The 24,887-nt window shown below is 42.5% G+C and overlaps 1 protein-coding gene across 2 annotated transcripts in view; it reads left to right on the top strand.

Moving 5' to 3' along the window:
* Positions 1-8,656: 8,656 nt before the first annotated feature.
* The window catches only part of NR2C1 (nuclear receptor subfamily 2 group C member 1), a 32,567-nt gene continuing 16,336 nt past the window's right edge, over positions 8,657-24,887 (top strand). The window contains exons 1-4 of one of the 2 annotated variants that reach the window (XM_075209410.1): positions 8,657-8,973; positions 14,706-14,818; positions 18,054-18,164; positions 18,919-19,149. In XM_075209410.1, coding sequence (XP_075065511.1) covers positions 14,765-14,818; positions 18,054-18,164; positions 18,919-19,149 — 396 coding nt within the window. In that variant the 5' untranslated portion in view covers positions 8,657-8,973; positions 14,706-14,764. Of the gene's footprint in view, positions 8,974-13,320; positions 13,733-14,705; positions 14,819-18,053; positions 18,165-18,918; positions 19,150-24,887 lie in introns of those variants that run through there. The other variant, XM_075209411.1, reaches the window with a different exon arrangement.

Raw genomic sequence — 24,887 nt, 5'->3', positions numbered from 1 at the left:
CTGCAAATTCTACAGACAAGCCTGCTTGTCTTCCTCTTCATCAATGACTCCTAGCAACTGAGCACTCGTCTTTGGGTGTATATTAGACCCTACACGTATTATTGCAAATTCAGAAAAATACAATGCAATGGCTGCTATATTACGATGTCAGCACCCAGAAATTCAGCTCTTTTATAAGGGTGTATATCAGACCCCACTTTGTAGTGCAAATTCAGAAAAATACAGTGCAATGACTGTTATATTAGGATTACCATCCTCCTATTTCGATTCTATAACTTTGCTTGCTCTATACTGCGACATAACCCTTCTCTGTCCCTCTCTCAAATGGCGCTAGATAGCCGTGGAGGCGGGTATTTGATTCCAAAACTCCCGAGATCCAACAACGTCACAATGATGTTTTGCCTTGTTTTGGAATCCGAATAGGTGCGAGAGTACCGAGCAGACTCAGCTCGGTACCCCAAAGTTTGGGTGGGTTTGGTGTTAAGGAAACCAAGCCTGCCCATCTCTAATAAATATAAATATTCAAAGCAAAAATAATTCTACATTTGCAGACAAGTTATAAAGACAAGAAACCGCCTACATATATGAAAGTATTTTTTTCTACGTTCCTGTCTCACTCGTCCAAATACTTGTCACCTAGTACCGAATTAGCTTATATTATATAGTTATGTGTATGTACAGTCAAGTCCATAAATATTGGGACACAATTCTCATATTTTGGGCTCTATACACCACCACAATGGATTTGAAATGAAACAAACAAGATGTGCTTTAACTGCAGACTTTCAGCTTTAATTTGAGGTAATTTATATCCAAATCAGGTGAACAGTGTAGGAAGTACAACGGTTTCTATATGTGCCTCCCACTTTTTAAGGGACCAAAAGTAATGGGACAAACTAAACAATCCTACATCAAACTTTCACTTTTTAATACTTTGTTGCAAATCCTTTGCAGTCAAATACAGCCTGAAGTCTGGAAGGCATAGACATCACCAGATGCTGGGTTTCATTCCTGGTGATGCTCTGCCAGGCCTCTACAGCAAATGTCTTCAGTTCCTGCTTGTTCATGAGGCAATTTCCCCTTCAGTTTTGTCTTCATCAAGTGAAATGCATGCTCAATCGGATTCAGGTCAGGTGATTGACTTGGCCATTGCATAACATTCCACTTGTTAGCCTTAAAAAACTCTTTGGTTGCTTTTGCAGTATGCTTCGGGTCATTGTCCATCTGCACTATGAAGCGCCGTCCAATGAGTTCTGAAGCATTTGACTGAATGAGCAGATAATATTGCCCGAAACACTTCAGAATTCATCCTGCTGCTTTTGTCAGCAGTCACATCATCAATAAATACAAGGGAACCAGTTCCATTGGCAGCCATACATGCTCACGCCATGACACTACCACCATCATGCTTCACTGATGAGGTGGTATGTTTTGGATCATGAGCAGTTCCTTTCCTTCTCAATACTCTTCTCTTCCCATCACTCTGATACAAGTTGATATTAGTCTCATCTGTCCATAGGATGTTGTTCCAGAACTGTAATGGATTTTTTAGATGTTGTTTGGCAAACTCTAATCTGGTCTTCCTGTTTTTGTGGCTCACAAATGGTTTACATCTTGTGGTGAACCCTCTATATTCACTCTTGTGAAGTCTTCTCTTGATTGTTGACTTTGACACATATACACCTACCTCCGGGACCCAGCAGCCTCCTCTCTCTTGATTTGGCCAACTGTTGTGAAGGGGTTTTTCTTCAACAGGCAAAAAATTCTTCCGTCATCCACCACAGTTGTTTTCCGTGGTCTTCTGGTGTTGCTGAGCTCTCCAGTGCATTTTCTTTTTAAGAATGTTACAGTTGATTTGGCCACACCTAATGTTTTTGCTATCTCTCTCATGGGTTTGTTTTTGATTTTTCAGCCTAATGATGGTTTGCTTCACTGATAGTGACAGCTCTTTGGATCTTATATTGAGAGTTGACAGCAACAGATTCCAAATGCAAATGTCACACTTAGAATCAACTCCAGACCTTTTACCTGCTTAATTGATGATGAAATAACGAGGGAATAACCCACACATGTCCATGAAATAGGTTTTCAGTTGATTGTCCTACACCGTTCACCTGATTTGGATGTAAATACCCTCAAATTAAAGCTGAAAGTCTGCAGTTAGAGTCCAAAATATGAGAATTGTGTCGATGTCCCAATATTTATGGACTTGACTGTATATATCTCAAAACGCATTTCAATATGTGGAACGAACATTTAATTTGTACTAATAATAAAGTCTATAGTGAGTGCAGAGAATTCTACATATTTTTCTTTATACATGATCCCATATTGATACAGCACATTACTGTTTTTTTTGTAAAAATGGGTTTTGTGACTAAACCTCGATTGTAGCTCCTCTCCCTATCCAAGTTATAGTCAGCAATTTTGTTAGTGTCTAACTGCTATTGCTTTGGATGTACTTACCTTTAAAATATATGTGCATAAAAAGCATAGCAATGATCATATTAATATTTATAGCATAGCAAAACATATTTATATTTAGTGTAAGACTGGCCTGAAGACGACGAGTTTGGCGTGAGTTGGTCAGCTTAACGCGTATTGCAACATGTGGAACCAACATTCCCTGTTTGTAATGCAGAGTATAGTGTTAATACAAGGTACAGATTGAATAGCATTAATAGTTGCTCACTGGAATAGAAACAAGTTATCTGGTTTACATTGGTGCACCGATCACAGTGGTTTTGCCTTTTTGGTGAAATGAGGTAAATTTCCTGCGTTGTGACATCACATCTATTGCAGGACTGATGAGAAACTTATACCAGTTATACTTGCCATTACTAAAGGCCAGAGGGGCTGTATGTGTTCCGTTCTGCCTCCACCATATTCCATGTTAATAACTCTGAATGTGTTTTAACCTGGGAATTTTTACGCAGAACTGCTTCACCTAAAACAGCCATGTTATTATACCAAGATTCAAATCTCGCGGTCCGCACACTATTATCATTATTACGGTAATAGTGCGCGGAAAAAACGTTACTACGGTAATTTTCTCGCTGGATTTCAGCTCGCAGCTCCGAGTCACCAAAGTCAGATTGTTGTTAAGTAATAAACGATGGCCCCAAAAGAAGCCAGCTGGTGCAGAATCTCAAAAACTAAAGTGAGGTAGAAAAGAGGAAGTGTGTAAGTGTTCCCATCATTTTCAGAACTGGCTCACAAAGTCAGCCAGCAATGCAGATACAGTAAGCTCTATAGCAGTGTCCTTGGCACTGGAGAAGTACAATTCTGAGCCGGAGAGTCAGTAAAACCTTCATGCTGTCAGTGGAACTGCTGAAATGGATCAGGATTTAGAAATTGAGACTGATGGCACAACTGTGCAGACCAGTGGTTCCCAAACGTTTGCAGTTCGCGGCACCCTTAGAGTCTCCAAATTTTTTCAAGGCACCCCTCCAAAATAATTATTGAGCAGTCCTGTTTTAGAAGTAGTTGGGTCAAAAAATTGTAATAAGTATTTAGGTCAGGACAGAAATACTTATTTAGTTGTATGCAAAAATGCGCCCTCTGCATCCAGACACTCTGCCCTCTCTCACACTGCCCCCTCTGTCACCCCTCCTCTGTCCCTCTCACGCTGTGTCCCCCTCCACTGCCCCTCTTATGCGGTGTCCCCCTCCACTGCCCCCTCACGCTGTGTCCCCCTCTCACGCCATGTCCCTCTCACGCCGTGTCCCCCTCCACTGCCCCTCTCACGCCGTGTCCCCCTCCACTGCCCCTCTCACGCCGTGTCCCCCTCCACTGTCCCTCTCACGCCGTGTCCCCCTCCACTGCCCCTCTCACGCCGTGTCCCCCTCCACTGCCCCTCTCACGCCGTGTCTCCCTCCACTGCCCCTCTCACGCCGTGTCCCCCTCCACTGCCCCTCTCACGCCGTGTCCCCCTCCACTGCCCCTCTCCGCTGTGTCCCCCTCCAATGCCCCTCTCACGCTGTGTCCCCCTCCACTGCCCCTCTCACGCTGTGTCTCCCTCCACTGCCCCTCTCACGCCGTGTCCCCCTCCACTGCCCCTCTCACGCCGTGTCCCCCTCCACTGCCCCTCTCACGCCGTGTCCCCCTCCACTGCCCCTCTCACGCCGTGTCCCCCTCCACTGCCCCTCTCACGCCGTGTCCCTCCTCTGCACCGCTGTCACTCTCACTCTGCCCCGCTGTCACCCTCCGCTTCCACGATCCCTGTCACTCCTCTGCCGCGGGCCAGACATATAAACTTACCAATCCGCCAGGCGCCGGGACCCAGCAGCCTCCTCTCTCCCGTCGATATTCAGTGACAAGCTGCTGCGGGAGAGGAGGCTGCTGAGTCCCAGCGCCCGGTGGATTGGTAAGTTTGTGTTCTTTTTTTTTTCTATGTCTCGCCCGCGGCACCCCAGTGACAGCGCCGCGGCACGCCTGGAAACCGTGGCGCACACTTTGGGAACCGCCGGTGTAGACAATGAAATGTTGATATGCAAATTTAAATATCCACATTCTAGGCCTAACATAAGATATAAAGCAAGGTGCAATTTAATGAAACATCTTTGGGATTCATGTGACAAAATTGACCAACCCAATTTAGGAATATTTCTTTTAACTTCAATAGTTTTTTTATTGATTTTTCAAAATTGAAGTGATACAGAAAGCAAAAAAGTGAGTAAAGGCAAGGATCAGAAGAGGCAAAATACTACTCTATTATCTTAAAACGAGAAACAATTCTGTGAAATAATTAGACATTACAGAAGTGGAAGTTACTCAATCAATTTATAGGCTCTTAGAAGGTGGTTGAAAGGGTGGGGTTATCCTGAAAGGAACAACACAAAAGAAAAATCCCCCAGCACACTGCTATAGCCAGTAAAGGAGCGGCCACTTCTACTGTAAATAAAAATGCAAAAGTCTCAGTTGCACACATTTGCAAATGTATGTTAAGCCACCCGCCACTCCACGGCGCTTTTGCTAATAGGGTGGTCCTAACTCTAAACAGTGAGTGTCCCATATAAGTCGGCCATACATATGTCTGTTTAAATTGAGAGCTAACTTACCAGGAGGTACCCCAGAAGCCTCCAAATGGCAATACAGCAACAGCACTCCCCATCAGCTACTAATACCAACATACCTTTCAAACAAACAATACAGAAGTGGAATCAGACATGTTAGAATTGTTGACAGACAATGCAGTGTTATAGACTTTAATTAAACAACCGAGAAGATAGGTAATGGTCTTAATGCGCAAATAGAAGAGAAGCTTTGTGAGGATAGATTTGATCCTAATAATATTCATGGACAGGGTTATAACAAGAGAGCAAATATGTCAGGAAAATATAATGGTGTGCAGGCAAGACTGAAACAAGTAAACAATCTGGCTAGATCTGTTCCATGTGCCACACAACCGCTTAATTTAGTAGGAGCTCATGCTCATGTTCAGAGACTTTTTTTTTGGTTACTTTAACTGGGAAACTTTGACAAGTATTCTAAAAATTACGCTTAAATGTCACAATAGCACTAGGTGGTTGTCAAAAGCATGCGCTATTAAGTAACCAATTGACTGGAGTTTTTAGGCACAAGATATCCAGACGTCATGTGCAATTTCATCACCCGAGAGCCTGGTCGTGCAAATTAATTTGCTTACTTCTTATGTGGTGCCGTATTTTAAATATTAACTGTTAACTAAGCATTGCCAAAGGATTAAGTTGACCACGCTGCAAAAATGATGGCAAATGTGACTCCCACAAGGATGGGGTAGTCCATATCCTGTCTCACTCAGGGTACTAAAACGCCCAAGACAGAGGCTTATGGTACTCCAACTTACAGAGGAATCAGAGAGGAGTTGAATCCAAAGAAACACACCGAAAGAGCGATTTAGTATAATAAATGCTGCCTTGAGTGTAAAGAAAAACCCCAATTTTTTAACGAAAAATTAGCTTTTTACATTTTTTTAATTTGCATTTGTAGCTCCTCTGAGGTAGAGAGTTGGGCAAAGTCTCATTTTAAGGGCTTTCATGTGATATATAACACTGCAGTATGTTTCAATAAGCATGTGATGGGCTCTTCCAATCAGAGCTCAGCAAATACTCCTCTCACCACTCAGGAGAGTCTCATGGGAATTATTTCCCCGACTCCCTTGGAGCCCAGTCCAAGCCTGCTGTGGTTTTTAAATTGGTTTAGAGCAGTGGTTGGTGTTTAAATTGGTTTAGAGAAGCAAAGAGGAATCAAGATGGAGGAAATAGTCAGGTACCTTATGTTGCATTGCTTCAACCCATTTAAAAAGGCTAATCATACGTCTAATAAGAAGGGGTTGAGAACTGTTTCAGAATAGATGTGTAAATTATTTTCTGAAATGCCAGAAGTTTGTGGCAGCTGCAGAAAATAACTTGGGACACTTGAAAAAGAGCAAGTCATTATTCAGTTTCTCAAGATAATGTGTATCAGATTCCACTTGCTGACATCAGAGGGTATGTAACTGCTGTCTATGAAAACAAATGGTGGCTCACATTTATTCTGGAAAAAGATGAAAACATTGATGAAGTCAAAGTGACATTCCTTCATCCAGCTAGTCCATCACCATCTTTTTCATACCCAAGGAAACCAGATATTTTATAGATTACTATGGTAGATATTCTTGGTAAGGTGAATCCGTTAACTCCACAAGCTCGAATGTACACCCTTTCTGACATGCTAAAAACAAATGAAGCTTTCAGCCAGTTCCTACCCATCAAGTAGTACCATCCATCCAGAGCAAAGGCACAAAAATTGTAGTAAGCTTTCCTTTATCATGTGAAAGGCATAACATCACAAATATTTTAAATGTTACAGTAATAAATACTGTGATTGTACATAATATACAACAGGATTGTGGTTCCCAAACTGTGCACAAGGATCACTGGGGTGCCTTGGAGATATCACAGGGGTGCCTCGGCCGGCGCCAATGGTAAGTAAGGCGGGGAACTACTTGATAATTGTTTTGGCTTAGGGGTGCCCTGAAAATTTTTTGGAGACCCTAGGAGTGCCTTGAACTGAAAAAGTTTGGAATCCACTGGTTTAAGAAGATAAATTAAAAGTAATGAACAGGCCTAGATAGTTCTCATGGTCATTATTTTAACAAACAGTCCAAAATGAAAGCTCTTGTAGCAGATGATCCCAGAATAAAACTTTGGGGATTTATTAACAAAAGTATGAACAATTTGAGATGTTTTTCAAAAATGTAAAAATTAGGTTTTTTGAGAAAATTTATTTTTTAATTTTTATTGAAACATTCTGCTGTGTTATATATCATATGAAAGCCTATAACAAGAGGTTTAAAATGAAACCTTGCCTGATTCTCTAGCTCAATCAAGTGAGCTACAAATGCAATTTCAAAATTGTTAAAAGCCATTTTTTCGTTACAAAAGTGCAACTTTAAAAGCATATAACTTCAAAACCAATGTAAGTATTAGACTAAGATTTCAAGGGTTTCTTTACACCCATGACAGCATTTATTATACCGAATTTCATTACAATCTGAAACAATCAGTTTGAAACCCTGTGTTGATTTGATGTGGAATATCCCCTCTGTATTATAGGTTTCTCTCCTCTAACTGCTGCTCCACTAAATAATCGGATATTTTCTCCAAAACATAAGGTGAACTTTGAAGGCAAGCTCTATCTGTTGTGTGAAACAAAGTAACAAACAACTACAGAGACATATTTTAAGGCCATGCTGCAGGGGACGTACTAAAAGGAATGACAGCTTCAGTCTGCTAAAAGGAATGCCAATAGACTTCTATGATAGAAAAATTTAATTTTATGTATATTTTAAAAAAAACTCTTATACTTTTTAAATATATCTTTCACACACTTATTTCTAAGGTACTTGGTCAGGTTTAACATATGGAATGACGTGGAATGACGGACAATTACTATGGAATGACAGCTGTTTTATACGCCATGTCAATGTAGAGATATCAGTAAAAACTTGCATTTCTCCCAAAAAAAACCACCCCTATTTCTCCCATATCCCCACACACTAATCTCTTTGCATATGCGCTCCCCCATACCTGTACCCCACCACACAAGTCTCATAACGTGGAATGACGCCCGATTACTATGGAATAACAGCTGTTTTATACGCCATGTCAATGCAGAGATATCAGTAAAAACTTGCATTTCTCCAAATATAACACGTATAAAACAGCTGTCGTTCCACAGTAATCGGGCGTCATTCCACGTTATGAGACTTGTGTGGTGGGGTACAGGTGTGGGGGAGCACATATGCAAAGGGATTAGGGGATGTGTGAGAAATAGGGATGCATTCCATGACAGCAAAGCAATTGTTTTGACATTTCTGCATTGATATGGCGTATAAAACAGATGTCATTCCATAGTAATTGTCCGTCATTCCACATGTAAAACATGACCAAGTACCTTAGCAATAGGTGGGTGAAAGATATATTTAAAAAGTATGAGTTTTTAAAATATACATAAAATTAAATTTTTCTAGAAGTCTATTGGCATTCCTTTTAGTAGACTGAAGCTGTCATTCCTTTTAGTACGTCCCATGCTGCAGTCCCAGTGCTTTGTAGAAGAGCCCAGCCAGCAGCCCTCTATGCACTACTCTATGTGGTCACACAGCTGAGCAGCAACTTGTACACATCACACTAGAGGAAACATTCTCCACATGTAATCCGCCAGCCCTGGCTACCCTGCTACAAGCAGCAGAGCGCCGAGGTACACATACACTGCGTCAGTGGGGACACCACTCCTGTCCTCTACCCAGCTCTGTCCTGCGTGCGTCATCCCGCACAAGGCGCCCGGTGACGTAATTACGGCTCCAGCAACGCATCGGTCACGGGGAGGAGCCGCGCATTCGGTGGAGCTGAGGGAGGGTCACGAACTCTGACCCGCCGGGAACCGTGTGCGGCGCATAACGGAGTTTATGTTACCTGAAAACCGTGCGGCGGCAAGTTTTCCCGGACGCAGGTAAGCAGAGACCCGAGCGTTGGAGAAACCCACAAAGGAGGAGGAGACTGAGCTACAGTGTGTTCCGGTGACGCTTAGAGAACCGCGAAGTCTCCAGGTCTTCTTCGCGTGTATCGCTGTCTATAGGCACGTCCCAGACGTCGTGACCGTGTGACGCTTTAACCCTCTGACTATGACCTCTGACCTCCACCCGACAGGAACAGCTTCCCGGACACGCTGCTTCCTCCCCCCTCGCGCCTCTATGCTCGCGCGCCGTCCACCCTCCCCCTGTGAGCGCGCCTGGCTGAGCTGTGAGGCGCGCGGCTCCGTACTCTGCCGCCTGGGCCCTGTTATTTATTACACATCACCTGCACAATACAGCGCCTCTGATTCTATGCGTGTTGCGGTTATTTAGGCTTTATGCGTCGTTAAAATGACACCTTAACCAAGTTCAGTAAGCAGACTATGGGAATTGTGCTTTAAACTACTTGTAATCACTATGGCATATACTGAGATACTACTGCCCCAGGAAATTGAGATATAACACATTTATGCAGTTACTCGGAGCCATATAATAGTTTACTACTTTCGTTTGGTAGTTGTTTGCCTTTGATGCTGGCTTTGACGATATAATAAAAGCAGTTGTGTTGTATATTTGCAGTCACTCCTTCGTAGGCATTGGTAACAAGTCTGAGAATATCCTGTTGACTTTATTGCAATACTGTGCCAAAGGATAAACGGAATACTTCTAGTCACTGCAATAGGCAGTTATAATGCAGCATCAGTCATGGCTTGTAATGTTATACCATCAACATAGACATGTCTCCAGCTTCATTTCACTGGATGCTGCATGGTGGCTAAGTGGTTAGCACTTCTCTCTTACAGCACTGGGGTTATGAGTTCAATTCCTGATTATGGCCTTATCTGTGAGGAGTTTGTATGTTCTCCCTGTGTTTGCGTGGGTTTCCTCCCACACTCCATAAAACATACTGATAGGTTAATTGGCTGCTAACAAATTGACACTAGTCTCTGTGTTAGGGAATTTAATTTAAACCCCAATGAGGCAGGCTCTGATGTGAGTGAGTTTTCTGTACAGTGCTGCGGAATTAGTAGCGCAATATAAATAAATGTTGATGATGCCAGTCACCAATGGCTGCTGTAATATTGGTGGCTGCACGGTGGCTAAGTGGATAGCACTTCTGCCTCTCAGCGCTGGGGTCATGAGTTCAATTCATAAACTCATGAACTCATGAGGAGTTTGTATGTTCTCCCCGTGTTTCCGTGGGTTTCCTCCGGGTGCTCCGGTTTCCTCCCACACTCCAAAAACATACTGGTAGGTTAATTGGCTGCTATCAAAATTGACCCTAGTTTGTGTGTGTGTGTGTATGTTAGGGAATTTAGACTGTAAGCTCCAATGAGGCAGGGACTGACGTGAATGAGTTCTCTGTACAGCGCTGCGGAATCAGTGGCGCTATATAAATAAATGGTGATGATGGCTGATGATGCTTCTGTCTTGTACACACTTTCCTCACCTCCAGCTACAATTATTATTCCTCCACTTTATATATTGGTTAATCTTTACCTTCTGTTTCATGTCATTGTATGTTGTGTACTTATACCATGAGCCCCTAGATGTGCAGTGTAATATACTGGTGCTTTATAAATATAATAGGACAACAATAATTGCTTTCAGTTTAAATAGGAACTCTACCTTAGGACAACTTTTTCTTCCAGGCACACTTGTTTATTTTAATTTTCCAGGAATATAGAAAAAGGGGGGGGGTGGGGTGGGATCTAGGATTAGTCTCTGTTTGAGAGCAGTAACTAAGGAAGGGTTGTTGTCCTTATGCGGCAAGCCCTCTTAAAGTAGATAATGTTTGAAGCTATAATTTTTTTTTGTCATTTCTTGAAAATGTCGTATTAAATATATTTGTGGATAATAGATTCTACTCTACCTACTTAAGACCTCATGGCCACTGGCTTGATATGGCTTTTAAAATGCTTGTGAAAAAACTAGTAAAAACACACGACAGACATGTTTGAGTTTATTAGTAGCGATTGAAGCTCACCATAGGCTCCTATGCCGTTACCTGCGTCACTGGGTATGGTGACACTAAAAAGAATAATTTCTTGTGTCAGACTTGTTTACATTTATTTAAAAGAACCAGTGGTTATGATAGCTAACAGAATTGTAATGTTTAGATGTTAAAACTCTTTTCTAAGCGAAGCCTGGAACTCCACAGTTGCAGTCCTTTGTAGCTACATTGTACCAAGGTTTACATCTCTGCATTGAGAATTGTACTGCCTGTTTGACAGCTTGTCAGAAAGCTGTCCAATGAAGACAGTTAATGGGCTGTTAGTGGGAACTACTGTGAATGACTGTCACTTTTTCACATGAAAAAGCCCACTAAACCAGATGTTGATCAGCAATTCTCCATAAAAGAAAGGAATGTAGAAAAGAAGCTAAAGTTATCAAAAACATTAGATGTGATCACATTATGGCTTTTTTCTACAGCTACAACTGACGCTGTGCACAAATCTGTATAGGCCTGACATTAAGGCAAAGATTGCTATTGCAGATTATGCAGGGTCAGAGACCTACTGCTACTATTAATGTAATAAAACCACTAAATGGATGGAACACTAACAAATCGTTAGCAGTAAGTAAATAACACTGCAACTAGTTAGGTTAAAGCAGTGCCTAGCAGTGCAACGGTAGTAAAGGAAAATGTATTCTATCTCTTCAGAGGTTCCTTGTGAAGGTGTGCATGTTCCCGAGCTCCACATAGTCCTTCCCTTATTATGTTAATAGTAAACAGATCAGATACAACAAGTAGTACCACTTTCATACTTTCGCCCTGGCAATATCCCGGGTTGTTAACCCGGGATATTGCCGGGGCACAGGGCAGTATAGATAAGAAGATTCCCGGGTCGGGCGGGTTCATACTGCACCTGCCCGACCCGGGTTTTAGAAAAAAAAAAGTGTTAAAAAAGATTTTAATTAAAAAAAAATACATAACAAATGTTTACTTAACTTATTTTCAGCCAGCGGTGTCTCCGGTGCGTTGCCGGCTTTCAGGGGGACCTCTGGGTACTAAAATGACGTCATTTCTAGTCCATTAGAAATTACGTAATTTTAGTACCCAGAGGTCCCCCTGACAGCCGGCAACGCACCGGAGACACCGCTGGCTGAAAATAAGTTAAGTAAACATTTCTTATGTATTTTTTATTAATTAAAATCTTTTTTTTTTACCTCACAATTTTTTTTTTTTTTACAGTATGAATGGTGAGACCTGGGAATTACACGGGTTGCACCATTCATACTGCAGGCTAGCGGGGTCCAACACAGGAATTACCCCTCGCAAAATCCCGGGTCTAAGTCCCGGGATTTTGTGGTTGGACTATTCATACTGCACCAAGACCCGGGTTTTTCAGCGTGCCTCTGCAAAAACCCGGGGTTTTGGTGCAGTATGAATGGGGTATAAGTAGCATGGCAGTCTGCACAAAATAGACCTTGTCAAATAGCCACAACTATAAAAAAAAAAGACTTAAACAGAAAACAATGTAAGTAATCCATGCAAAACTTACATGTCAGAAAGACAGTGCTGGTTATATGGTTGCAGCTTTTCACCACATGCCAAGAACACCAGACCAGACAACACAATTATATATCAGTGGTGACCAATCTGCTATGTTTTATTATTTATTAACCTTTATACAGTGCCAAGATATTACACAGTGTGTTACAGGGAATGTTTAATCATTTACATCAGACTGTATTCTACACGTCAGTTTAGTCCAAAGCCAGTTCATTTACCAGTGTATTTTTTTGGACTATAGGAGGAAACCCGTGTGAATACTGATAGAACATACAATCTCCACACAGATAGAGGAATCGAACACATGCCCCCAGTACTGTGAGGCAGCATAACTAACCACTGTGCCAACTAGATTTAATGGGCCTACCATGCTGTTCTGACTCTTACAAAGGGTGGGCACCTTCTATTTAAGCTTTGTTAATGTATGCTCATTTGCTCACAGTGCGTTGATCTCAGGCAATCCATGTTTGATCAAAACGGAAAAGCTATAGGGACAGGCCCGGCGCTCCCATTAGGCAAGGTTAGGCACTTGCCTAGGGCGCCGGGCTCTGGAGGGCGCCACAGAATACTAAATGACTTTAAAACTGTGCGGCGACCGCTGACCATACCTGTCACGGCCGCCGCACGGCATTCAGATACACAGAGAGGGGGGAAGAGGCTATTTTGTCACCACCGCCGCCTCTCTGCTCCGTCTCCTCTGCTCCACTTACTAGTGTCAGTGAGTGGAGGGGAGGAGACGGAGCAGACCCTAGCACCGGCCCTGTATAGGGAACATTGCACTCTACGGCAACCAACGTCAGCGCTGCATCCAAACATCCTTTATTTAACCATTGTGTTTTCATCTGGATCATTTTGTGAGGTGTAGTTTACTCACAGTACCCATTGGCTTGTGTGCTTATATTTTATTAAAGAGCAGATGCCTCAGGCTGCAGGCCAAGAACCGGTGGGATGTCAATAGAGCACTAGAGTACTAGTACTTTCAAGGCATGTGTTGCATAAGATACTTCTTCATATACATTTAACACAAGTCCCCCTCTCTCTGAGTAGTTTGTTGCCTGCTGCAGTCGTCCATTAAGGTTAAAAGAACACCCTGTGATGTCTTGCCATATATTAAAGCTGTGAGACATCCACCATAATATTGGTCTGAAGGAATGGGAACTTATGTCAGAAAAACTCTGGAGGTAAATAATTTAAATAGGGGGTGGGGGTACCACTTATAACACCAATAAAAACACTGTAAGTCGTTAAAGCCTATATTTTGGTAATGAAATCTATGGGCTTTATATAGCTGGGGACATGCAAAAATTCCACAAAAGCCAACTTGCATACATTTGAAGTAATAAAATGTATGCAATCTCTAACCTCCTTACCATTCATACTCCCGCTCGCTCCCTGTGCTCAGCAAACGACCGTCGCCTCTCCTCCACTCTCATTACCTCTTCCCACTACCGAGTCCAAGACTTTTCCCGAGCTGCCCCCCTGCACTGGAATGACCTCCCTCGCTCCATCCGTCTCGCTCCCAATCTGTGCTCCTTCAAACGGGCACTCAAAACTCACCTGTTCCTGAAAGCCTACCAACCATCCACTTAACCCCTCATCCACTCTGCTTGTTCTCCCTCCTCTCCCCTGGTCCCCTTTTCTCCATTGCATCACTGCCTCCCTTCGTGCCTGTTTTGTCCTCCCTCCCTTAGGATGTAAGCTCGTATGAGCAGGGCCCCTCTCCCCTCCTGTCTTCATACCGACTCTTCTGCTCCGCCCTCACTCCATATGTCTGCCCCGAGTTTCCGAAGCATTGGTACTTAGTGTTTATTGTTCTGTGATGTTTACCCTGTATGGTCTACTGTTCGTATTATGTAAGGCGCTGCGAAAACCCTGTGGCGCCCAACAAATAAATGATATTAATAATAATAATAATAATATAATGTAAAATGGACATCTTTTTTTCTTAGACTGCAAATCATTTATCTGCATAGTCTAATAATAAGACCCAAAGGCAAAATTAATACTTACATATTCCCTCTAAAATGTATGGGTCCAGAGTATTATTTTATATCTGTGTAGAAATGTAATCGTATAGTTTCCATTGTCTGCATGACTTAGAATTTACCAGTCAAATTTGATATTTTATATCTGTTTGTGTATTTGTTGTGATAGGCTGCTATTAGTACGAAACTGGATTTCCTAAAGACACTGTGGTATTGTGAAGACAGGCCATGGCTTCTATAGAAGAAATAGCCCATCAAATTATTGAACAGCAGATGGGAGAGGTATAACATATTACTTTTGTGATTGTCTTCTTTCTTTTCAGACTTTTTTATATTTCCAATAAGTGAGAAAGCATAACTGAATTATGTAAAGAAGAACTCCACTCAAAATGAAAAATTAATTGTGGGTGGAGTACAAAAAGTTACATAAAAATGAAGATGATACTTACTTGCCATAAAAATAACAATATCCCAGTGCTACACCATCAACTTAAAACAATTATCTCTAATGTATCTGTATAATTGGGATGGAAAGATAATTTGCAAAAATATACAGGTAGTGGACAAACAAAAGGAAACACCGGGTAAATGAGAGACACCAAGCATATTAAAGCACAGATTAATTAAGTAAGCAAATTACTCAATGGAAAAACATCAGCAAGAGGCAACAATATGCAGAAGTACATATTCTAGGATCCTTATATCCATGTTTTTCTTCAAAGTGTACGGCAAAACAGCCAAGTAGATCAATTCACTGCAAATTTTAAGCTGTGATGCGAGCAGCCAGTTTTATCAAAAACTATCCAATGAGATAGAGAAGAAGATCATAGTTACACTGCAGGGCATAATTTGATCATCACATCTGGAAATTCACGTTTGAGAGTTCAGTGGCACAAGAAGCACAGCATGGACTACCGAGCAATGGAGGGCGGTGATTTGGTCAGATGAATCCTCTCCTTCACATTGATTTAAACAAATGGATGTGTGCACAGGTGCCACCAACCTTAAGGAATGTACAGCCCTGAGAGCTTGTTTCCAGCAGGGAAAGGTTCGGGTGGTTCCATAATATTGTGAAATGCATTTTGTTATCATTGTTTGTATTACAATCATACCCTTATAAGAAATGTCAGTGCTAATCACCACTGAATGTTGAGTGATTATGTTCACCCCATATTGCAGCATTTCTTTCCTGATGTGAGAGATATCTTCCATGATTACAATTTTCCCACTGGGTTTGATGACACTGATGTTATCCATATATCATGGCCTTAATCACCAGCTAGTGAACTTAATCAAGCATTTATGGTATATTGTGGAATGACAGCATTTTCCACCACCATCAACCAGGTATCATTTCAGTGACTTCCTTGTGGAGGAATGGCGTGGCATCACTCCTGCACATTTCCAGACACTGGAAGACTAAAAGCAATGCCGCATACACACCACATGCAGTGGCCCAACACTCTATTAAGTGACTTTTATATTGTTTACATTTTTTTGTCTACTACCTGTATGTATAGATATATCAATTTCACCTCCTATGCTCTATTTGCTGGATCTGCCAGGGTCCCTGATTTGTCCTATGGTCCAGTGCCGCACTCCACCCAGTGAGACCGAATGATCCATCATTTGGATCCAGTGAGAATGTTTTTATGTTAATTCTTTGTAGTTTACACAAGCATAGTTTTTAGTTTTAGATGGAGTTATCCTTTAATTACTGATTCAAATGATGTGTGTGAGGCATGTGAAGTAAATTTTAAGAATGAATAAGTAAACCTTCCTCCTAACATGGCAGCCTGCTGTAGCGGGGCGGGGGGGGGGGGGAGGGGAAATTTCGTGATTGACATATTTGATTAAGTGTAAACCCTTCATTTAGTTGAGGTACTTTAATCAGCTTAGTATTACACGTATTATTATCAATGACTTACATTTTAATTGCACATTAATTTTGAAAATAAATCTAATTCCATTGACTAGCAAAACTGCGGTGGTATAGGAGGAAATCACAGCCTTTAGTTTGAATATAAATGGCTGAGAATGGAGATTGTTGAAGTGGTGTGTCCTACCATCTGACTGCAGCCTTCATTTGAGCTGTGAGCGTTGGAGCATTGTGGATCAGATCTTTCAAAATTCGATTTGTGACCAATTCACCAAATTCAATCATGATATTCATGTATTTGCAAATGGATTCGTCGGGTGGAAGTGCAACTTCAGCTAGGTTTTTCCTTCCCAGAGCCATCTTGCTTTCTGGTGGGATGAATGTGAGCTAGGGAGAGTTTATGCATTTGTAAATATTGCATTTGAAGGGATTGATGTTAATTTGTTTCCTTTAGCTATATAGCTATTGACATAAATTAACATATATTGCAATGTTACTATGTTTCGAAGACTTGCTAAATAGAAAATGTTCTGGCTTTATAATGATAAAGAATCTTCCAATAATCTCACCTACTTCAGTGTTTTATTAAGTAAATATTAAGGTGTTTGCGAGAGGCAATTTTCTTACTCTAAGGATAAAGTCATTCTTCCACAGAAGTGGAAGAATGAGTGGGAAACTGACAGCATGGTTCTTTTATAGGGCTTTGGTCATGTGACTGTTGGCTTCTTTTATCTGATTCAGGCCTGAATAGCGAAAAAAAAATCATATTCTTCAGAAATTTAACAATTTCCACTTCAGCTGAATCGTTTCTTTTATCTCTAACCCACGCTACTCTGATAATTGTGGATGGTGTATTCATTCCAAGAATAAAAAAAAATTCCATAGATATTTTGGTATATTGTCATATGGTTGCATTCATACCTAACGATTTTGAAAATAACTTAACATTGCCCAAAAAAAAAAAATCCCTTAAAACATTTTTCTAGTATTTTTTCTGATTTAGATTCTTAAGGCTACGACTGCTTATTGCTTGTTATACAAGCTTTGAGCATTGCAAGGCCAACTTTACTTAAGCAACTACTTGACCGGTATGTCCCTGACACATAAGAGGTATAGTTACCATTTTATGATGTAGAAAAAAATTATCATTTAAAGAAAAAAAAAATGACCTTCAATTATTTAGCTGTAATGTACTCTCAGTTGCTGACATAAGTGATGTTTTTACCTACATTGTCATGTGTCTGAGGCAATGAAAAAAATTAATTCAATGCTACATAACCCAAATTAAATGCACATAAAATGCAATTGTGTATTGTCTCAGTTTATACCTTGCGGTAGAATCTCATCAGAATTTGATTGCCAGTGAGTATACTGTATGTAGCCTTATGCAGGGTGTATTATATAAATAGGCGGCAGGCCATGTTAATGAGTGCAAATTATTTTATACAACCCTTAAAGGTTTTACACTGTAAATTACATAAATACATAAAAATAGTAAAATGGCCACTAACGCCACAATCTTAATTTTGTAAAAGGCACTGCATTGCCATTATAAATGTATTGTGCACTTTATGGTAGTAGTGTTTTGAATATGATCTTAATCTAATAAAAGTAAATCATGCTTTGGTGTATTTTTAGCTTTCTCGCACACAGACAGAAGTAACACATACAGCATTGATGGATGGAAGCACCCAAAGGATACAACTTATTCCATCAGAATCCAGTGTTTCCATACCTCAACGTATACAGGTGCGTTAAGGGATACGCTTATCTTAATAGGACAATGAGCTACCAGTAGCAGCTTGGTATAGAGTCTGTAAGGGTCTGTTATGGAAGGATTCTTTAATAGATTCCATTTGTTGATTACTTCTGTGATATCACCTTAACAGCTGCTAAACATTCCCGGACAATCACCCCCTTTCAAAGACAGTGAGGATTATTTACTAACATTGCATTTAGGTACATTGTTACACTAAATTTCAGTTTTTTAACTGACACTAGACAGTTAAAATATATTTGCTGATTGGTTGCAATGTTTTTCTGCAAATATGCACTAAAATGCATTGTTAGTAACCAGCCATCACTTCCTCCAGTCATGTCAGGCAAAATATTGTGTAACTGGCTTAACCAGTATTGTTATACATGGTTAGATGCCTTCCACTTTATTAACTTGGGAACCATATTTGAATGGAAAAACCTTTTCATGTACTTTCTTTCCATCCCCTATGTACTTAATTGCTATCTATATTTTGTCAGTTACCTGTATAATAGCTACTAGTAGAGGTTATTCTTTAGGAGACCTTGAGCACATACACTGTTCACATGTGTTGTAATGTTTCATGATGTTGGGTGTGTTCATTCTACTACATAGCAACAGCATGTAATCTTTTTATATCAAGAGCTGCTCTTGTTTATTAAAGGAAAAGAAAAACTAACACACTTGTAATGCTTGATTTTGCGCAAATTGTCACTAACAGTTAAAATTATACTTGTATGTTTTCAGTTTGTCACAGATCAGCAGACCGATCAGAAGATTCAAATTGTAACAACAGTTGATCAGAGTGGGGCAAGCAAACGTTTCTTCTTGACAAACAATGACGGCTCTTCTCCAAGTAAAGTGATTCTCACTCGGCAAGACACCAGCCAGGGCAAGGTTTATCTAGCAACTCCTGATGCAGCGGGTGTTAACCAGATATTCTTCTCCAGCCCTGAGGTTTCTGCACAGCATATTCAGGTAACTCCACCTAGATTATTGTTATGCTTTGACTGAAATCCACCACTGTGCAAATAAGTTTTAATAATTTTATTCTGAGTTAATAAAACACTAATGTTATTATTTTTTTATTTACTCTTTATGTGAGTGACAAATTGGTATTCTACAGTGACTTAAACTTTTACTCACTGGAAGCTTCCAAAATCTATTGAAATCGCTGTTTTGATGTTCATTGATAGGGCAGACCATACATTTCTGCTATTTCAAATTTAAATATTTGATACATATATATGTGTGTGTTTTGGGTCATGAGTTAATTTCCTGACCATGGCCTTATCTGTGAGGAGTTGGTATGTTCTCCCTGTGTTTGCGTTGGTTTCCTCCGGGTACTCCGGTTTCCTCCCACACTCCAAAAACATACTGGTAGGTCAATTGGCTGTTAACAAATTGACCCTAGTCTATCTGTCTTTATGTGTGTTAGGGAACTTAGACTGTAAGCTCCAATGGGGCAGGAAGTGATGTGAGTTCTCTATACAGCGATGCGGAATTATTGGCGCTATATAAATAAATGGTGATGATGTGTATATATATGTGTATATGTATGTGTATATATATATATATATATATATATATATATATAATGTGTGTATATAAGTAGAGAAGTACCATGAGAGCATATATATATCTATATGTATGTGTATATATGTATATGTATAATATATATATAATATATATGTGTGTGTGGAAAAGAATAACTAGCCGAATGTTAGTTTGTACCTAGTTTTTGCCAAAATAAAAGAAGATTTTGGGCTAGATTTACTAAGCTGCAGGTTTGAAAATGTGGGGATGTTGCCTATAGCAACCAATCAGATTCTAGCTGTCATTTATTTAGTACTTTCTACAAAATGACAGCTAGAATCTGATTGGTTGCTATAGGCAACATCCCCACTTTTTCAAATCCGCAGCTTAGTAAATCTAGCCCTTTGAGTAAATAGAAAAGTACCATGAGGGCATTTTGATTCCGTAGTTAATTATTATCCATATTGAAACTTGCGATAGGTATAATGCTATTGGCTGGGCTGCTGCCTTGTATACGTGTGTGTGTATATGTATGTTTGTATGTGTATGTGTGTATATATATATATATATTTCTCTGACATCCTTGGGGGACACCGGGACCTTGGGGGTATAGGGTAGAGCAGGCGAATGCTGGCACTTTAACTTTTAGTTAACTAAAACTCTGGCTCCACTCCCTCTATACCCCGCCTCCTGCTAGAGGCCAGTCTAGTTCAAGTGCCCGGCGAAGCGGGCTGTGCACAGGGCTGCTTAGCAGCCAGTTTTCTTTATTTTATTATTTTTATGACAGCGGAGACTGTGTCTCCGAATTCTGACAGCCGGCGGCTCGCTGAGCCGCGTAGTCGGCTGTCACTCAGACCCTCCACTGCATAGTTATTCATTCTCTTCTCCCGCGGCTGCGGCCGGCGAGGAGAGTGTGAGGCAGCGATGGGGGATGTCTGTGGAGCGCACAGCACGGACGGCTGTGCGCTGGCTGCGAGGGGGGGGGAGCAGAGGTGCCGTGTGGGTCCTCCTTGCTGCCTGCTCCCCTTTGCCGATTATCTACCCTCCAGTGGAGCCAGACATAGTCGGTGGTGGCTGGGGTCTGTTCTCCAGGTGCAGAAAGCATGCTGTCTACACATACTGCGTCTGGAGGGTTGGCAGCAGGTAAGTAAACTCTCTCTCAGCATAGTGCTGTGAGAGAGATATTAGAAATCGCAGTTGGTTCCCTGAGCTGGCTGTTTTTTTCCTAAAATCAGTCTGGTTAATTGGTAGAGATAAGAGTTCTATTTTTAGCTCAGGGAACAGGGTCAGGCAAGGATCACTGTCTCAGTGAGCCCTGCTAGGCTGTGGATTGGTTGAGTTGTATGTCTGTCTTAGATTTTATCCAGTCCAGAGCTGGGCCCTAGGGGGGGTGTGTGTTTTACTCCTCGGCACTTCCCCCGTGGTAGTCCTTCACTCCTCGTGTGTGGATACCTGAATAGGCAGCCATTTCTAAAGCTCCTGCTTCTCCCCTTTTCTATCCTGTATACTGTAAGGTAAAGGGTTGGGGGTGGTGTGTTTAGCCTTTTGTACCTTTACACAGTTAGGACCTTTTGGCTGTATTGCAGGCTCACTTTCTCTTGAAGTTTGTGTGCTGCTTGTTATCTGTATTGTGTGCATTTTTCTGTACTGTTTTGTCCCATCTTTAAACATGTCTGAGAGGGAAAAATCTACACGTGGCAAGGCTGGCGCTACTATGTTAAGTTTCACCTGTGCTGTATGTCATGTTAAATTACCGTCTGGGCAGTCAGGAACACGGGCTCTGTGTGTGTCCTGTCGGCCCACGGAGACTACTCCTGGTAAACAGTGGGTGGCTGTTCAAACACGGAGGAGCCTGCTTGGGCTCGGTCTCTATTTCATACAGTGGAACTGCTTGCTCAGAAGGTACAGTCTCAGGCAGCTCAATCTTCTGATTCTGCTTCCTTAGTTCAAGTTTTGCCTGTTGCTGCTCCAGTGCAGTCTGGAGAACCAGCCTGGGTGCAGGGTCTTGCATCCTCAGTACAGGGTTTGGTAGCGGTCTCTTCCTCCTTGGAGAGGATGATGCAGTCGGCCACACCGCTTTCCTCACGTAAACGGAGGCGGATGGCTGCCTCTTTTCTGGAACATGAATCTGTTTCTGATTGTGGTTCCCAGGAAGAGGGTGAGTTACCGCTGGGTTCTGACATAGATGCTGCTTCCTTGGTGGAGGTCCCAGCAGATCGTCAGAGTCTGGAAGAGTTGATTCAGGCGGTGCGTCAGGTACTTAAGATTCCTGAGGACCAAGTGCCTGAAGTTTCGGCATCCTCTCTTTTTGAAAGACGCAAAAAGAAGGAGGTGGTGTTTCCGGCTTCTCCCGAATTGGAGCAGTTGCTGTTGAAATCTTGGTCTTCTCCAGACAAAAAGTTTCAGGTGACTAAGCGACTACAGTCATGTTATCCATTTCCCCCTGAGGTTCTCGCTAAATGGGGGACGCTTCCACAGGTGGATGCTGCTGTGGCGAGGTTGGCAAAGGTAACTACTATTACTCTGCCTTACCAGGCCACTCTTAAGGATGGTGCAGACCGGAAGGTTGAGACCGTTCTTAAGTCCATTTTTTTGGCAGCGGGTGCTTCCTTGAGGCCTGCTTTAGCATCAGCTTGGGTTAACAAAGCTGTTGATCGCTGGTCGGAACAATTGTCTGAGGGTTTGTTGGCTGGCAGGCCATCCTCTGAATTGATTCTTTTAGTAGAACAGATTCAGAGGGCTACGGATTATTTAGGTGAAGCTGCTATGGAAGCAGGGACGATGGCAGCGCGCATTTCTGCTTCGGCAGTGGCAGCGCGTCAAACTCTCTGGTTAAAGTCCTGGGAGGCGGACGTAGAGTCCAAAAAGGCTCTGGAGTCCATTCCCTTTTCAGGAGGTTTTCTGTTTGGTCCTCAGCTGGATTCCTTTATCAGTCAGGCATCAGGAGGTAAGAGCACTTTCCTCCCGGTTAGTGTTCCCAAGCAGAGGATGTCTAGATTTCGGTCCTTTCGGTCCTCAGGTAGGTCTAGAGGACAGTATTCCTCAGGACAATCCTCCAGAGGTCAGACATCCAACCCTAGAGGTGCTTTGCAGCGGGGACGTCCGGCCTGGTCGGCGCGTCGTCCAGCGGCTAGGCCAGCAGACAAACAGTCTGCATGACGGGAGTTTTGCTCCTCCATTGTCGTCAGTGGTGGGAGCCCGTCTTCTGCGGTTCAGGGATCGGTGGTGTCATTCCACCACCGATGTCTGGATTCGGGGAGTGGTGAGTCAGGGTTACAGGATCGATCTGCTCGGTCTCCCTCCCAGACGGTTTTTCACCACGGGGCTTCCATCGTGTCCAAGGAAAAGGTTGGCTTTAACAGAAGCGATTCAATCCCTTCTGTCGGCCGGAGTGGTTATTCCGGTTCCTCATTCTCAAAAAGGTTTGGGGTTTTATTCCAATCTTTTTCTTGTGACAAAACCCGACGGCTCCTTCAGACCGATTCTCAATCTGAAGGCTTTGAACACTCAGATAAGAGTGCACAGCTTCAAGATGGAATCTTTACGCTCGGTAATTCTCGGCATGGTACAGGGAGAATTTATGGTGGCCCTAGACATCAAGGATGCATATCTCCATGTGCCAATTTGGAGGGGTCATCAGTCCATGCTGAGGTTTGCGGTTCAGTCAGAGCACTTCCAGTTTCAGTCTCTTCAATTCGGTCTCGCCACGGCTCCACGAATCTTTACCAAGATCAAGGCGGTGATGGCTGCTTTGCTAAGAGCCAAGGGAATTACAATCATCCCCTACCTGGACGATCTGCTTCTAAAGGCAGACTCTTCGCAGAAGCTTCTGTTACACATTCAGATAGCAATCCAAACCCTGGAGTTGCACGGTTGGATTATCAACTTCAAGAAATCCAAGTTGATCCCATCGCAGCAGATGGTATTTCTGGGTCTTCTATTCGATACCCGTCAGAGGCGGGTATTTTTCCCTCAGGACAAGGTTTTAGCCTTACAGGGGATGGTGAAATCCCTGTTGATGGCAAGGAGACCTTCCATTCATTTTGCAATGAGGCTTCTGGGCAAGATGGTATCGTCATTCGAGGCGATCCAGTTTGCTCAGTTTCATGCGCGGCAGTTTCAGTTGGACCTTTTGTCGCAATGGAACAAATCTCATCAAAATCTGGTGAGTCAGGTGTTTCGCCTATCTCCACAGACTCGCCAGTCGCTGATCTGGTGGTTACACAGGCAGAATCTCTCCAGGGGTCGCTTGTTCTCCATTTGGGATTGTATTCTAATTACAACAGACGCCAGCCTTCGGGGTTGGGGGGCTGTATGTCTTCAGGCTCAGTTTCAGGGACTTTGGACTCAGAAGGAGTCCAAGCTTCCAATCAATGTCTTGGAACTGCGCGCAGTGTTTCACGCTCTAAAAAGTGCGCAACATTTGCTGCAGGGAAAGCCAGTAAAGATCCAATCAGACAATGTCACAGCAGTGGCTTATCTAAATCATCAGGGAGGCACCAGGAGTCCTCTGGCCATGAGGGAGACTTGCAGGATATTTCTGTGGGCAGAAGCTCACGTTTCGGCAATCATGGCCGTGTTCATTCCCGGAATAGAAAATTGGGAGGGAGACTTTCTAAGTCGGCAGACTCTACACCCAGGGGAATGGTCTCTCCATCCGGAGGTGTTTCAACAGTTGGTGATGAAATGGGGTCAACTGGATGTCGACATGATGGCATCCCGGTTGAATCACAAAGTGCTCCACTACTGTTCCCGTGCAAGAGATCCCGGGGCAGTCGCGGTAGACACTATGTCGGTTCCTTGGAAGTACCGCTTAGTGTACCTTTCTCCTCCGATAGCTATGCTTCCTCGAGTACTGCAAAAGGTGAAGAGAGAGGGTGTTCCAGTGCTTCTGGTAGCGCCGGATTGGCCGCGCAGAGCTTGGTACACCGACGTGCTCTTCACGGCAGGAGGTCGGTCGTGGCGGTTGCCAATTCGCCCAGATCTTCTAACTCAGGGTCCCTTTTGTCATCAGGGTTTGCATCGTCTGGCTTTAACGGCGTGGCTGTTGAAGCCAGGATCTTAAGAGCTAAGGGTTTTTCGAGACGGGTGGTTCAGACCATGCTTCGTGCTCGAAAGCCGTCTTCAGCCAAAATATATCATCGGGTTTGGAGGACATATATTGGTTGGTGCGAAAAGAA

This window comes from Mixophyes fleayi, chromosome 4 (assembly GCF_038048845.1).
Source record: "Mixophyes fleayi isolate aMixFle1 chromosome 4, aMixFle1.hap1, whole genome shotgun sequence".
NCBI classification, from domain to species: Eukaryota; Metazoa; Chordata; class Amphibia; order Anura; family Limnodynastidae; genus Mixophyes; species Mixophyes fleayi.
Note: the sequence above shows the minus strand (reverse complement) of the source record. Positions and strands in the feature narration are given on the sequence as shown.